Source organism: Haliotis asinina, chromosome 1 (assembly GCF_037392515.1).
Source record: "Haliotis asinina isolate JCU_RB_2024 chromosome 1, JCU_Hal_asi_v2, whole genome shotgun sequence".
In the NCBI taxonomy this organism is placed as follows: Eukaryota; Metazoa; Mollusca; class Gastropoda; order Lepetellida; family Haliotidae; genus Haliotis; species Haliotis asinina.
This window is the reverse complement of record NC_090280.1, coordinates 57,952,244-57,966,336: the sequence shown is the minus strand read 5'-3', so window position 1 is coordinate 57,966,336 and position 14,093 is coordinate 57,952,244. Positions and strand designations below refer to the sequence as shown.

Genomic DNA, 14,093 nt, shown 5'->3' with positions numbered 1-14,093 from the left:
CAGTTTGCACTACATTCGCAAAGCTAAACAAAACACTAGTCAGTTTGCACTACATTCGCAAAGCTAAACAAAACACTAGTCAGTTTGCACTACATTCGCAAAGCTAAACAAAACACTAGTCAGTTTGCACTACATTCGCAAAGCTAAACAAAACACTAGTCAGTTTGCACTACATTCGCAAAGCTAAACAAAACACTAGTCAGTTTGCACTACATTCGCAAAGCTATAGTCTCTTGATAAATAAGTTTGCCCAAACTTCTTGTTACTCAGATTGATGAAACACTTATATATTCTATTTATGAATACTTTCACATACAAACTGCGCGTACGAGTGAGAGAGTTAAGTGTCATTTAACGGTATTCCAGTAACATCGCGACGGGGGACACCAATCACGTGCTTTACACATTGTACCCACGTGGGAAATCGAACCCAGGTTTTCGACGTGACGAGCCAACGCATCAACCACTAGACTACCCTTCCGCCTTTCATATGTGCAAACAAGTTCCAGCTATATGAAATATATAAATATGTACATTTCATCCAGTCAATCAGGTGATTGACATCATGGCCACCAAATGGGATACGATGATATTCATCAGCAAGGTCACATGTTTGACCACCTGATCTGTTAGTTCTGACCCTGATCTTTACGGGAATCTACATTAGAAGTACCGCATATACAACAGTGTCACCAATCTTTCATAGAAAACGTTTTGTGTAGAACTGTGTAAAGAATAATAGAGCTACCAGTAGAAGACCTTAATTATTTACAGAACTTCGTTTGAACGGTGTAGTACCGATGTTCAACACAAGCCTCGAAGAACAGCTCAGAACCAAGAAGCCATGTTATTGTAAATAATTGACGACAGACCCACCAAAAGGACGGATGAACAGCGATCATATTCCTCAAGAATCACCCAGTAGAATTTTCCCAACCTTCGCCTCTTCTACCGTTTCCATTTATCATGTTGAACGTTTCTTGTTTTGACAAGCTATGATTCGCTAACTGGTGACATCTGATCTCTCCTTACGAGCAAACTGACATTTCTCCACAAGACTTATAAAAAGTTTCGTCACTGAAGCAGGCTGTACTGTTAGAAACAACTGGCGAGAATGATGATTCGCTTGAATATATAAATGTGGAGGTGCAGAGAAATATTTTATCCTTTTCACAGTGCAGCACTTTGCGAAATATACCTCCATCATGAATACCATGAGTGAGGTTGGAAAATGCCCGATGAAGATGAAACCATTATAACAGTTTTTGTTGCGTAAGGTATAGTGTCAGGTTGCTAGTGAAATGTCAGACCTAAAGCGAATAATATAGACAATTTCCAGAAAAGTCAAATGTGAATCCTGTCCTTACGGATAATGTGGTGTACAGTTTTCCATGAATATGTAACACAATACTGTTTTGGATATGCTAAACAATTCATTAATCCAACCGTCTATTGTTTCAGGCCGAGATGCGGGCATCATAAACAAAGAGGTCGAAACCGATTGTTTTGGAAAAGGACGGACGCCTATGTGAGCAGGTTTTTGTGATAATAGTCATTTGTTGTGGTCAATAGTGGTCATCATGCCAGGGAATACAGATTCTCAACCTAACACCATTCGGGTGAAGCTTATCAAACAGAAACATGGTGGCCTTGGCTTTCTTGTAAAACAGCGGACTAGTAAACCATACGTGGTAGTGGCAGACCTGGTGTCAGGTGGTATTGCCGAGGAGAGCGGATTGGTGCAGGTGGGTGACGTCATACTTAGGATAAATGATATTAACCTGACCGAGATGAGTTACGAGAGCGCAGTCGAGATACTGAAGGCAGTGCCGATAGATGCTCCAGTCGTGTTGTTGCTACGCGGACCTGAAGGATATTCCACCCATCTAGAAACCACCTTCCAGGAAAATGGCATGCCCAAAACCATACGTGTCACTAAACCAGTAGATAACACATTTGTTGGTCGAATAAAGAGGACATTTGCCACAACCCCTTCCCCGCTCACGTCACCTGTACGGAGCTTTAGAAAATTGTGCAACGGTGACGAAGCGAGTCCTAAGGTGGGAAGGAAGGGCAGTTCAAAGTCCAAAAGCGACAAGGAGAAGGGCTGTTCCATGGAAGTTGGAAGCCAAGAGGACATAGATTCAAAGCTTCGTGATGCAATAACGCAAACGGCAACAGACCAGCACGTACCAAACGGTGAGGTTCCACGTTCTAAGACAACCCCAGAGAGGTTTGATGAAACCATCTTAGACACTGGAGCTCATGGTTCACCCAAAATTATTCTCAGTAGTCCTAAGTTCCAAACAAATGGACCAGATAGTGTTGTGAAAATGAACAAAATGAATACTGAAGGTGGAGTGAGTGAGATTAAGGTTCGAGCCATCTCGAGCCCAGCTCGAAAGAGCATTGAGATAATTCAGGACAATGATGAGATCACGGTTGTGGTGAAAGGTGACGTCAAGATTCAGAGTGATCATGAAACCGCGCCCGCTGAATGTGTTCATAACAAGACGCCCCAAATTTCGGAACACAAGACTGATAAGAGAAAGAACAGTCTAACGAGTCCGGACAAAAATGGGCACACGTCAGAGGAGGAGGTGGTCAAAAAGCCCGAAAGACGAAAGAGTACCACTATGACAAGCCCGAACATGTCCAGAAGGAACGACCGTAGGGCTTCTTCCGCAACACCGAGTCCCAAGAAGTACACGAAGTTGAAGAACCTTATTGATGACAAGACCACCATGGACATTCTCCACCAGAAGCAAATTGAGGTGGGTACACCCGTTAGCTACATGTGAATGAGACCTTTTCCTATGCCAGTTTTCCCTTTACATAATACATGAACACTGAAACTTAGACATCGTCCTGTGAAATTCCAAGGATCATAAACTGTTACATTAGCAGTCATCAAATTGGAGCTGACAGACTTACAAGACAGCTTGGACCATTTTCCATCCAATTGACTCTCGGTTCCAATTGAACCCAGACTTGTTCTCCTTATGTAATCATGTTACTTCTGTCGTTAAATGTCTGTGTCGGTTAAATGTCCCAGTTAAATGTACTAGTAATTGGTCTAGTGACAAGGAAATTATTCCTTACGACAAGATGACGTCATAAGATGGTAGTGAACTCAACTTTCCCTCGTTTTCACCCAATTTCTGTTGCCACTGTCTGAGACCAAATTAAGAACTGTACGTGTTCCCGTAAATTTTCGAACTCCTTAGCTTACACGTCTTCACGTTCATCCATTTAAAGTTTTTACTTTATTTAAGGAGGGATACGAATTATTGTTTCAGAAACAAAGGATGTTTTTAACAGTCTTATATATCTAAATTATAAACATGGGATAATCAGTGTGTCAACGATATCATACAAGGGAGTTTTGTTTCAATAAATTAAAACCAGTTGAAAACAACAAATCCTCTGTTATGTATAATCGGTGGATGAGCCACTCTGTTCGTGTCTGGGATTTGATCATTGCAGGGGCGGGGGTAGTGGTCGTAGATGTGAATGTCAGAGACGAAGTAAATCCGTTTATACTTACTATTTATGACAGTCATTAATACAACCGATGGGTAACTTTTATGTCTCGTGGTTGTGAGTGGTCCTGTGCATCAGTTGAAGTGAAACAACGTTGAGGGCGGAGAGTACTTGGATGGGTCACCGTGTTTGTGACTTCAGAACGAAGCACATGTGGGATTTTGGTCTACCCTTAGGCTAGTGAGTTTGTTCAATCTCACCCAGCAGAAAATGGCATAATAAATGTGACTATAGCCTTCAAGCGTCTCACGGACAGCTTGAGTTATCCAGGATAACAATAATTAGCTTGTAGTGCTTTGAGCGAGCCCCTCAGTGGGGCAGAATGCAGGGTATTACAAGACCCCTTATCATTATTATTAGTCAAGCAGTTGGAGAACATGCTATTCCGATAACCAGTACTGATGGATAAGATCTTAACTTAAGATTCATTACAGAGATTAAAGAGGTGGAAATCTACCTGGATGTATACACTTTTATGTTACGAGAGAGCCCTTACAATACCCACATAGTTTTTATGATCACGGTTGACTGGTAATTTGTAGGATACTGGTACGTTAAATTCTATTAATGGATTGTATTACTATTTTTATGTGGAGTCCTTGTGAAGTACATCCAAGCTACCTGAAATTTTAGATACTGAATATACCGGGGCATACCTTACCTACTTTTCATGACAGTCATCCCTAGAACACATGATCTGATAAGAAGGATTGCGCCATCTGGTTCCATCCATGCTGTTCAGGGTGACCATGTTCATGTCCATGAGTCACACATTTCATTCCTATCCCGTTTGGAAGCGTTCGATGTATGAACACGGCGAAACAAATGGAGTGCGCATACCACCTGCCTGTCACCAGAATGTAATTTGTTTAAGGTAACGTGATCGTATTCCATTACCAGTGTGACAGCTTGTGGTGGTGTCATGTCGTTCATGAAGTAGACATTGTTGTAGTGGTTAATGCTGAACAAATATTGAGCTCAAGCTTAGACTTTAAAATCTCTCGTGTAGTCAGGGGATGATTGAATCAATATAAGTTTATGTACTGAGCAAACTATCAAAGTATATATCATAAAGACTTCGTGGTGGTTAGGAGTGATGGGGTAGCCTAGGGGTTAAAGCGTTCGCTTGTCACGCCAAAGATTCCCCACATGGGCACAATGTGTGAAGCCCATTTTCTGTGATATTGCGGGAATATTGCTAAAAAGCGGCGTAAAACTAAACTCACTCACTCACTCACTAAGCATCCTCGTATATTCCTTTGACAGTGTTCGACTGTAGGCTTATATGCTGTCAGTGCAATATATTAGTGTCCATCTCGTCTTGTACTAGCCTTAATGTTGTCTCCTCGTAACTAAAGCTACAACAAGTGTCCATTGACAATGTGTTAGTGTTTAATTTGTATTAAAATGTTATGAACAAACGTTATGGATAACAACTTCTTTATTTCGTGAATGCGACGTTCCGATACAGATTCTTGTACCGTTGTAAAGCAGTACTGCTCAAGATCACTGCTTGATAACGGTACAAGAATCTGCATCGAAACGCTTCAAAAATGCCACACAAAGAATTATTGAAATGTTTCGGTTTAAAACGATTTATCGGTCGTGTTAATAAGAATTTTACCGATCATAGTTTCCTGGATGGATGCATTAGACGTTATTACTATGGTTTGGATCGGCATTCAGTAATGTATCACAATCTGTGTCTCCAACTGATCTTTGCAATTACACGTGCATCTTCACTATTGATGTTGCTAATATATGTGTCCTACTTCCACTTACAAGCGTCATGATGAATGCCTACATATATTGGTATATAGTTTGTATATATGGTTTCCTGCTTCTAATGATAGTATATTTAAATTGGCTCATGCAGTATTGATGAGGCGTACAATTCAATATAATATTTCTACGGATATTGGTATAGTTGTGTCTGTTGGTAGTGACAGTACGTACTCTTGTCTGCTGATAATGAGAGTACTTCTGTGACAAACTTCCGTGTGTCTTCTTGAATCGACAGTACATACATTGACCATACACCTGATATCAATAGTCAAAGGCTGGTGACATCTGGTATTGACAATACACATGGTTGTGTCCACCTGATATCGATAGTTCCCAAACTGTTGACGTCTAGGTACTGATAATACACAGGGTGGTGTCCACCCAATATCGATAGCCCCAAGACCGGCGGCATCTAGGCATTGACAATATCCAGGGTTGTGTCCATCTGATATCAATAGTTCCAAGACTGCTGACCTGTTGGTATTGTTAACACACAGTATTGTGTCCACCTGATATCGATAGTTCCAAGACTGGCGACGTCTTGGTATTAATAATACACACCTGATATCGACAGTTTCAAGACTGGTGACATCGAGGTATTGATAATGCACAGGCTGGTGTCAGTAGATCCAACACTGGTAATCTCTTGGAATTGTAAATACTGATGTGTCTACCAGAGATCAAAACATTTAAGACTGGCTAGCCAATGCTTTTGATAATGTTCCGTGAGCTTTAGTGGTCATCTGGTATAGATATTACTTTGTGTTGAATCACTTCTGATGCCTGTATTATATTCAGGCAGGTGTCTTTTTCCTCTTCAGAACACTTCATGTCACTGACAAGTATTTCAACATGGCTACCATTATGCCCTATTTCAACATTAACACAGCTTCAACATTTTCACCCCACGTCAGTGGTATACATGTATATCCAGGCTGACATTGTTGCCTAGATCATTACCTCCCATGACTGAGGTATATTTCCACATGTACATTGTTGTACATTGCAATCTATAACATATACTTCACATGAGTGACACATATTTCAACATTAGCCCGTTGCACCATTGCTCCTATGTCAAGCATCCCACATGACTGACACATATTTCAACATTAGCCCCGTTGCACCCTTGCTCCTATGTCAAGCATCCCACATGACTGACACATATTTCAACATTAGCCCCGTTGCACCATTGCTCCTATGTCAAGCATCCCACATGACTGACACATATTTCCATATTTGCATTGTTGCCCCATTGCAACGTATTCCATATACTTCACATAACTGACACATATTTCCAAATTTGCACTGTTGTCCCACTGCAACATATACCATGTGCTTCCGGACTGACACGCATTTCCAAATTTGCGTTGTTGCCCCATTGCAACCTATACCATGTACTTCTCAGGACGGACACATATTTTCATGTTTGCATTGTTGCCCCATTCCACCCTATACGATGTACTTCACATGACTGACACATATTTCTAAATTTGCACTATTGCCCCATTGCAACCTAAACCATGTACTTCACGACTGGCACGTATTTCCAAATTTGCACTGTTTCCCCATTGCAGCCAATACCATGTGCTTCACATGACTGACACATTTCCACAAGTACACTGTTGCCCCATTGCAACCTAAACCATGTACTTCACGACTGGCACGTATGTCCAAATTTGCACTGTTGCCCCATTGCAACCTAAACCATGTACTTCACGACTGGCACGTATGTCCAAATTTGCACTATTGCCCCATTGCAGCCTATACCATGTGCTTCACATGACTGACACATTTCCACATTAACACTCTTGGTCATTTTTAGCCTGTTCCCTGCACCCCGGAGCGGTGTATGGGTTCCATCATGGCGGAGCCGAGCAAGAGGCCCCCCGGGGTCCCCCGTCCGAGGGAGGAGTTGTTGCATCACGCCAAGGATTTCATTGATCAGTACTACACGTCGATCAAAAGGTAGGTAACCAGAACACCTCCCTGTCCCCCGCAACAATCCGCTTTCCGAAGAATACTAGACATGTTCCTACTGTTATGATTCTATTTGTGAGATTAGTCCAAATGTCGACGTGTCTAACGACTACAGTCAAGGAGAAAGCCATGCAGGGGCTTTCCTTCATCCCTTGTCTGGCACAGAGGGATGCTACCAAAACAAATATTGACCAGTGATAAGATATCGTCGATCAATATGTTGGTGTGTGCTGTACTGCACTAGGACCAACTAATATAAGGATAAAGGTTTAACATGCTGGGATATATTCCTACGATTCAGCATGAATAAATTCTCCTTGCTCTTGAAATGGTGTGTGTACATGACCGATGCTAATGACAAGACCCGTGAAGATCCGAGTTAGAATTAACCTTCATTAACACATGCTTGTCATAAGAGGCGACTAACAGGATTCATTGGTCAGGATCAATGACATGGTTGGCACATGTAATCGTATCCCCCTTTGATCGATGTTCATGCTGTTGATCACTGGATTGTCTAATCAAGACTCGATTATTTACAGAACGCCGCCATATAGCTGCAATATTGCTGTGTGCTGCGTGAAACTAAACTCACTTAATAAGTAATTCTTTGTGTAGTAAATAAAATGTGGATTGGTCTTTTTCGCAGACAAATGAAACCAAGGTAGTATTAATTCCAATTTATCGATCTTCTAAATGATCGATGCTTCGGTAACACAGATGCTTGGGTAAATGTATTTACAGACTGCAGTTGCCCGACGTTCATGATACAAAATCACTAGACTGTCTACTACAGGCTTTATTATAAACAGACCGTCGTCGTGTTCCTTTGTTCGTTGTTCATGATATCAATCTCTGGATTGTCTAGTACATACCTAATTATGTGGGGACCGCCGTCGTGATCCTTTGCTCGTTGCTCATGATATCAATCACTGGACTGTCTAGTCACGATTCAAGTGCATCCAGGTCGTGTCGCACAGCTATCACAAGCTCCACACGGTTTACTTTTGCTATGCGTCATCCGTTCACCAGTATAGAAATTCAACAGAAACAATAATACCGAAGCATACCAACAATTACGTCAATGAAAACAGGAAACCATCTTCAATCATTAATCATTAACCCATCGATTAATCTCCGTGAAAGAGCAGTACCATCAATACGCAATAATGTGAGTGAATACAAATTCCTCAACTACGGACAGTCCTGAATTGTTTGGATTCCCAGGTGGTCTCAAACACAGGCGACTAAAGAGTCTCATTCAAGACCAGGTTCTCAAAATGTAAAACTTCAGCGGAAACACAAATAACAAAGAGCGACAGATGATTGATACTTTATCGGAAACTGATCCATGACGGATATTGTTGCGTATCCCTTAGAAACCTACGTTGTAATTTATGTTACTAATAGGTGGACAGATGAAGACATAATCCATATATGTATTGAAAATCATATAAACAAATGCATCAAGGAAAAGAAAGAATAATTGGTCGCTATCGTAAACACAAATTGTTTCACCCCAAGCCCATGATCGAACATCACATGTCGATATATTGTATTTTTAAAGAAATTGTTCAGCTAAAGATTCTTTGCGAAAAACTGTTGATGCTTTTACTGAAATGTTTCTAAATCGTTTGATGCTTTGAAATAAACAACTAGCTCGAGAAATAAGTTTACCGAATAAACAATTCTTAAAATGAAATGTGATTATAACTATCCATACTTGTATAGACTATGCAGGGACATTCGATACGACCCCTCTTGGTGTTATTCCACGTGGAAGGGGAAGATGCTCAAGTGCCACAGGTTGTGAAACATATCTATATGAAATCCATATGAAGTTGGTTTTTTGTTTGTTTGTTTGTTTTTTTTATCCAGAACGTATTACAAATATAGTTGGCATTTCGTTAAAAATGCCTCTGTCTAAACTTTATTCGAATTCCCCACGCTTTAGTGGGTATTGATGGGATTACAGCCTACAGCCATGGCCTAAACTATCGCCATTAAAACTAAAGTAGTTATTTTTTAACTGTAGGCCAGGGGCCTGTAAAATGGTGAAAACGCTTATAATGAATAAATGGTACAAGCATGTTTGCATTTTAACAATGCATGCGTGTACAAACGTAGCAATATAAGGAGCTGTACATTTTCGCTGACAACAGTATACCGAATTTGTAACATGGGGTTAGAACGTATACCTAGGTGGGATATATGGCTCCTTAGATCTTTATCCTGTTGACAAGTGAGAAGCATTCTTCTTCCCTCATCTTCAGTAATACCGATATCCCTGTCACATTTTTACAGGATTGGTTCTCGGTAGTTTGATGTTAGAAGTTGTTCACTGGTCACAAGGGGTGGGGGGCATGGGCTCAGGGAACATCAACAATCATCGAGGGTACATTAATCCATGGGCCCAGAGCAACCAGTGAACAGCGTATTTATCTTACCGAACACCTCAATGGTAATTTTGAACTGTTTGAAGCATGGGTATCGGATCGTACACCTAAGCCAACCAATGTGAATCAAGCGATTTGAATCTTGCATCTGTGTTTTTCCCGCAGGTAATGTCCGAGTAAAATCGCCGCGTTGTAAGTCCCCTTCCTAATATTTAAGGGGACTACAATTGAACGTTTTGTCAAGATTTGTTCATTGGAATGAGAGGCAAATCTTTTCGCAGCCATCGGTAGATTTTTCAGACGACATAAGAAAAAATGATTTAGAGTTATCTCCCTTCTATCGATTTGCATTCGCAAAATATCGATAATTTTAGTGCACCATGTGCGAGTCAATGTTATTCGAGATAAAGAAGTTCTACCACGGAATACCGTAAGATTGGGAACATTGAAATGCATCCCCGCTTGTAAGTCTGGGAAATTTAACAGAAAAGAAGAACGCTTAGCTAAATGCTGTTTTAAGTGAAAATACGAATATGAACATTTTCCAGTTTGAATATTTCTTGTCCATTACAGCCTTGTTCGGCAATGGATAAAAACATACCCTGTGCCCTGTTATTAAAACTAATTGACAATAATAAGCAACCAAGGTGCGATCTGAAATGAAACCATGGGCTGAGTTTGTCGAGGGAACCTTCTCTGATCAATACTGCATCGCGTGTAAGTCCAGTTTGTTGCAAAGAACAGTAACTCCGGCAAGTAATTCGCTTGCCTGAAATCACCCAGTCTGAAAAGTAAAACAAAAGGCTTTGATTTCTCTCTGATGCTTCACACTCGAAACATTTAAAATCTAAATGCAAGGACCTGTCATTGTCCAACATCTTATCAATGGATGCCCAGCGTTGGTACAAATGCAGTTATATCTTAAGAAAAATACTGTTACTCGAAATTGTATTACCATTTCGCCAAATTGTGGTTTTGACTCAGAAACTGATCAGGTCTTCATGGTTCCGATATACCAAGGTTCAGTATCAACCCTTGCATTGGTTCTGTAACACCGAAGCGACTCGGTTCATCGTTACTCCTTATGAAAACGAGTTTTTTCAATCATTATCTTCTGAAAGGCATACTTCTGCCCATCACTAGTATGTTCCCCTAATAATGTTTGACTTCAAACAGGTCCAACACGGCATCCCACCAAAAGCGGTGGGCGGAAGTAGTCGCCAGTGTGGAGAAAACGGGCACATATGATCTGACCTTCGCAGAACTGACCTTCGGTGCCAAAACGGCGTGGAGAAATGCTCCGAGATGCATTGGCAGAATTCAGTGGTCAAAGTTACAGGTATGTAGAATGTTAAAAAAACCCAGAAAAATACAACATTCTGCTTCAAACAACCACTAATTCATTATATCCAAACCCCACTTCAACATACCATTGTCATCTTTTACGTGATGAAACATTCATGTTATTCTATAGATGCATTGTTATGTGATTTTCTTTCAATTCTGCATTACCATCTTTCGTCAAGTTTGGCGTTCCTCTTACAGCTATGAAAAGTATATACATGGCGGATAACGTAGACGAGATATTTCCTGGCGTATATTATTATAATTTGCAAATATGCGACATTTACAAAAGACATATGCTACCGCTTATTCATAAAATATGAATGAGGTAGAAACCACATCGACACCTGTAATGACTGGATATCAGACTGAATACCAGAACACATGCATAATTGGCATCATCCCAAAGACATAGATTTTCAAAGCTAACATCTGATTCCCCGATGCGTTCTGTAGTCAGTTTAATCACAGATATTGTCCATTGTCGTGTGTAATGCCAAGTGATGGATCTACCCGACTCTCGACCATCTTTACTCCATCCAGCCATCCATCAGGGAAGACATATATGTATGTACGTCAGATATGGTAGATTTACTACGACAGCAGCACCGACATACCTCTTTCATCTGTCAGGTTAATTAGATCACTACCTGCTCGGTACTTTAGATCTGAATATTACCGTTAATTCCTGCTCAATGAATTTGCAACAATATGATTTACTCGTACTAGAAAACTGGAGATGGTTGACTGGCATTTGGATAGATGGATGGATGGGTTGGTGGATGAGTAAACAACCCGAACGATGTACCTAAGCTCCCTGACGACAAACGGGAAATGGTTAGGTGAAATTTGGATGGATGGATGGATGACTGAATGGATGGATGGATGGATGGATGGATGGATTACGTAACAGCCTGACCCGTGCACCTAAGCTCCTTGTCGCCAAACTGGGAATAGTTGACTGAGTGTGGATTGGATGGATGGTTGTATGATTGATGGAAGGATGAGTTTAAACCCGATCAATGTGCCTAAACGCCCTGGCGCCAAACTGGTTAAATGAAACTTAGATGGATGGATGGATGCCTGAGTTAACAACCCGACCCATGTACCTAGACACCCTGACCCCACACTGGAAAGGGTTAACTGATATTTGAATGGGTGGAAGGGTGATGTGACAGATGACAGATGACAAAACAACTAAACCTAGGCTCCCTGAGGCCACACCCAATTGCAGTGTGGCTCACATCTGTTCAGATCTGGGACGTTAAACTTTATACTGTATCTACAGAGTACCAAGTGGTCCAAAGATATCCGAATTTACCAGATAAAGTTTTTTTCCGATTCAGTGTACGTAACCCACAAACGGAATAACCTATCATTATCGATACATTGACTAACACGTACGTTCGTTTAAGGCGGCGCACAGAAAGCTCGATATAGGGCGGGGCAATACGGAGAAGAGAATATAATAGAAATCTTTGACATATATGTTCTCTTCTTGTCCAGGTGTTCGACGCCAGGCACATCACGACTGCCCGGGGCATGTTTGAAGCCTTGTGCAACCACATCAAATACGGCACCAACAAAGGGAATATCAGGTGGAGTTCTCGGAATATCTTGGACTTCAGTATATTCAATCGACTCAACTCTGGACCATATGTAATGTTAAAAATATCAAATGTTATGTTAACAGTATTTTCTAATGAGTTAGATCACCGAAGAGTTGTGTCTCTTTTCTGTACTAATGGTGGTCAAGGGAACTCTTTTGCCTGTCAGCTTTTCGATTTTAGAGTAGTTATCGTGGAGGAATGGGATAAAAATATAAACTGCCTGTATGGTCCAGTGGACAGAGCATATTTATCACATAGGAAAGTCGGTGATTCGTATCCTGGCCGCGTCATATCAAACGTTACATATGGTACTTGATGTTACCTTGCCTTCTGCTCGACGTATAGGCAATTCGGCAAGTTTTGTTCAGTTTGAGTGAGGGTACCCGACAAGGATGTGTGAAACGGACACAACGCTAAACCACACTTCACCTCAACTCCCCATCAATATGACCCATGCACTGTCAAACTGAGGGACCAGTCATTGTTTTGGTCAGAGGATTAGTCTGAGCACTTAGGATAATTCGCTAACACCCCGCCCCACATTTTATGTACCGTCACCATCACCATCACCATTTCCATCCCCACCCCTAGATGCATCTTACATATTGTATGACCACCCCCGCCTCTCCAAAATAAACTGGTCCCTGGTTCTCTAATCTCCCTGGATAGCCTAATGGTTGAACCCTCCGCTTGTCATGTCGATGGCCCTGGTTCGATTCCCCAGATGAGTACAATGCGTGAAGCCCTTTCTGTTCTGGTATTGTTGGAAGATTGCTATAAACTGCCTAAAGCTATGCTTATTCACTCTTACCTCCCTGGCCCTAGTCAAACCAGTTTTTACAATCAGGTGTCTTTCCTCTTGTATTTTCATTGGTGTGTTCCGTCGTGATACTGCTGGAGGATTGCTAAAGCTCCGTAAAATAATACTCACTCCCTCTAATGTTCCTGTTCCCAATCAAACCATTTCCTACAATTTGGTTCTTTTGTTTTTTCTATTGTATTTGGATATGGTGTTCCCCGTCCGATATATTGTTGGAGTATTGCTAACAGCTACGTAAAATTAAACTCACACTCTGTTTTATTTTCCATCTAGATCTGCCATCACAATCTTCCCTCACCGCACTGACGGCAGACATGACTTCAAGGTGTGGAACTTCCAGCTGATCCGCTACGCCGGTTACCGTCAACCTGATGGTAGCTTCATTGGCGACCCTTGCAACGCTGAGTTTACAGAGGTGAGTAGACAAAGCTTCAGCTCGGGGTGGAATGGACAGGGAGGTCGATGTTCATAGTATCAATCACTAGATTATTGGCTCAAGTTCTATTACAGACAGCGAGAATCTTCATACATATGACAGATAACAACCCATACTCAATCGAATGTGTTGTATACGTTACGTCATTAAAGTGAGTGAGTGAGTTTAGTTTTACGACG

General features: G+C 41.3%; 1 protein-coding gene across 1 annotated transcript in view; it reads left to right on the top strand.

Moving 5' to 3' along the window:
* The first annotated feature begins 1,504 nt into the window (after nucleotides 1–1,504).
* The window catches only part of LOC137295078 (nitric oxide synthase, salivary gland-like), a 46,421-nt gene continuing 33,832 nt past the window's right edge, over nucleotides 1,505–14,093 (top strand). The window contains exons 1-5 of the mRNA XM_067826362.1: nucleotides 1,505–2,774; nucleotides 7,154–7,296; nucleotides 10,881–11,043; nucleotides 12,555–12,646; nucleotides 13,752–13,893. Of these exons, the coding sequence (XP_067682463.1) occupies nucleotides 1,581–2,774; nucleotides 7,154–7,296; nucleotides 10,881–11,043; nucleotides 12,555–12,646; nucleotides 13,752–13,893 (1,734 nt within the window). The 5' untranslated portion in view covers nucleotides 1,505–1,580. The remainder of the gene's footprint in view (nucleotides 2,775–7,153; nucleotides 7,297–10,880; nucleotides 11,044–12,554; nucleotides 12,647–13,751; nucleotides 13,894–14,093) is intronic.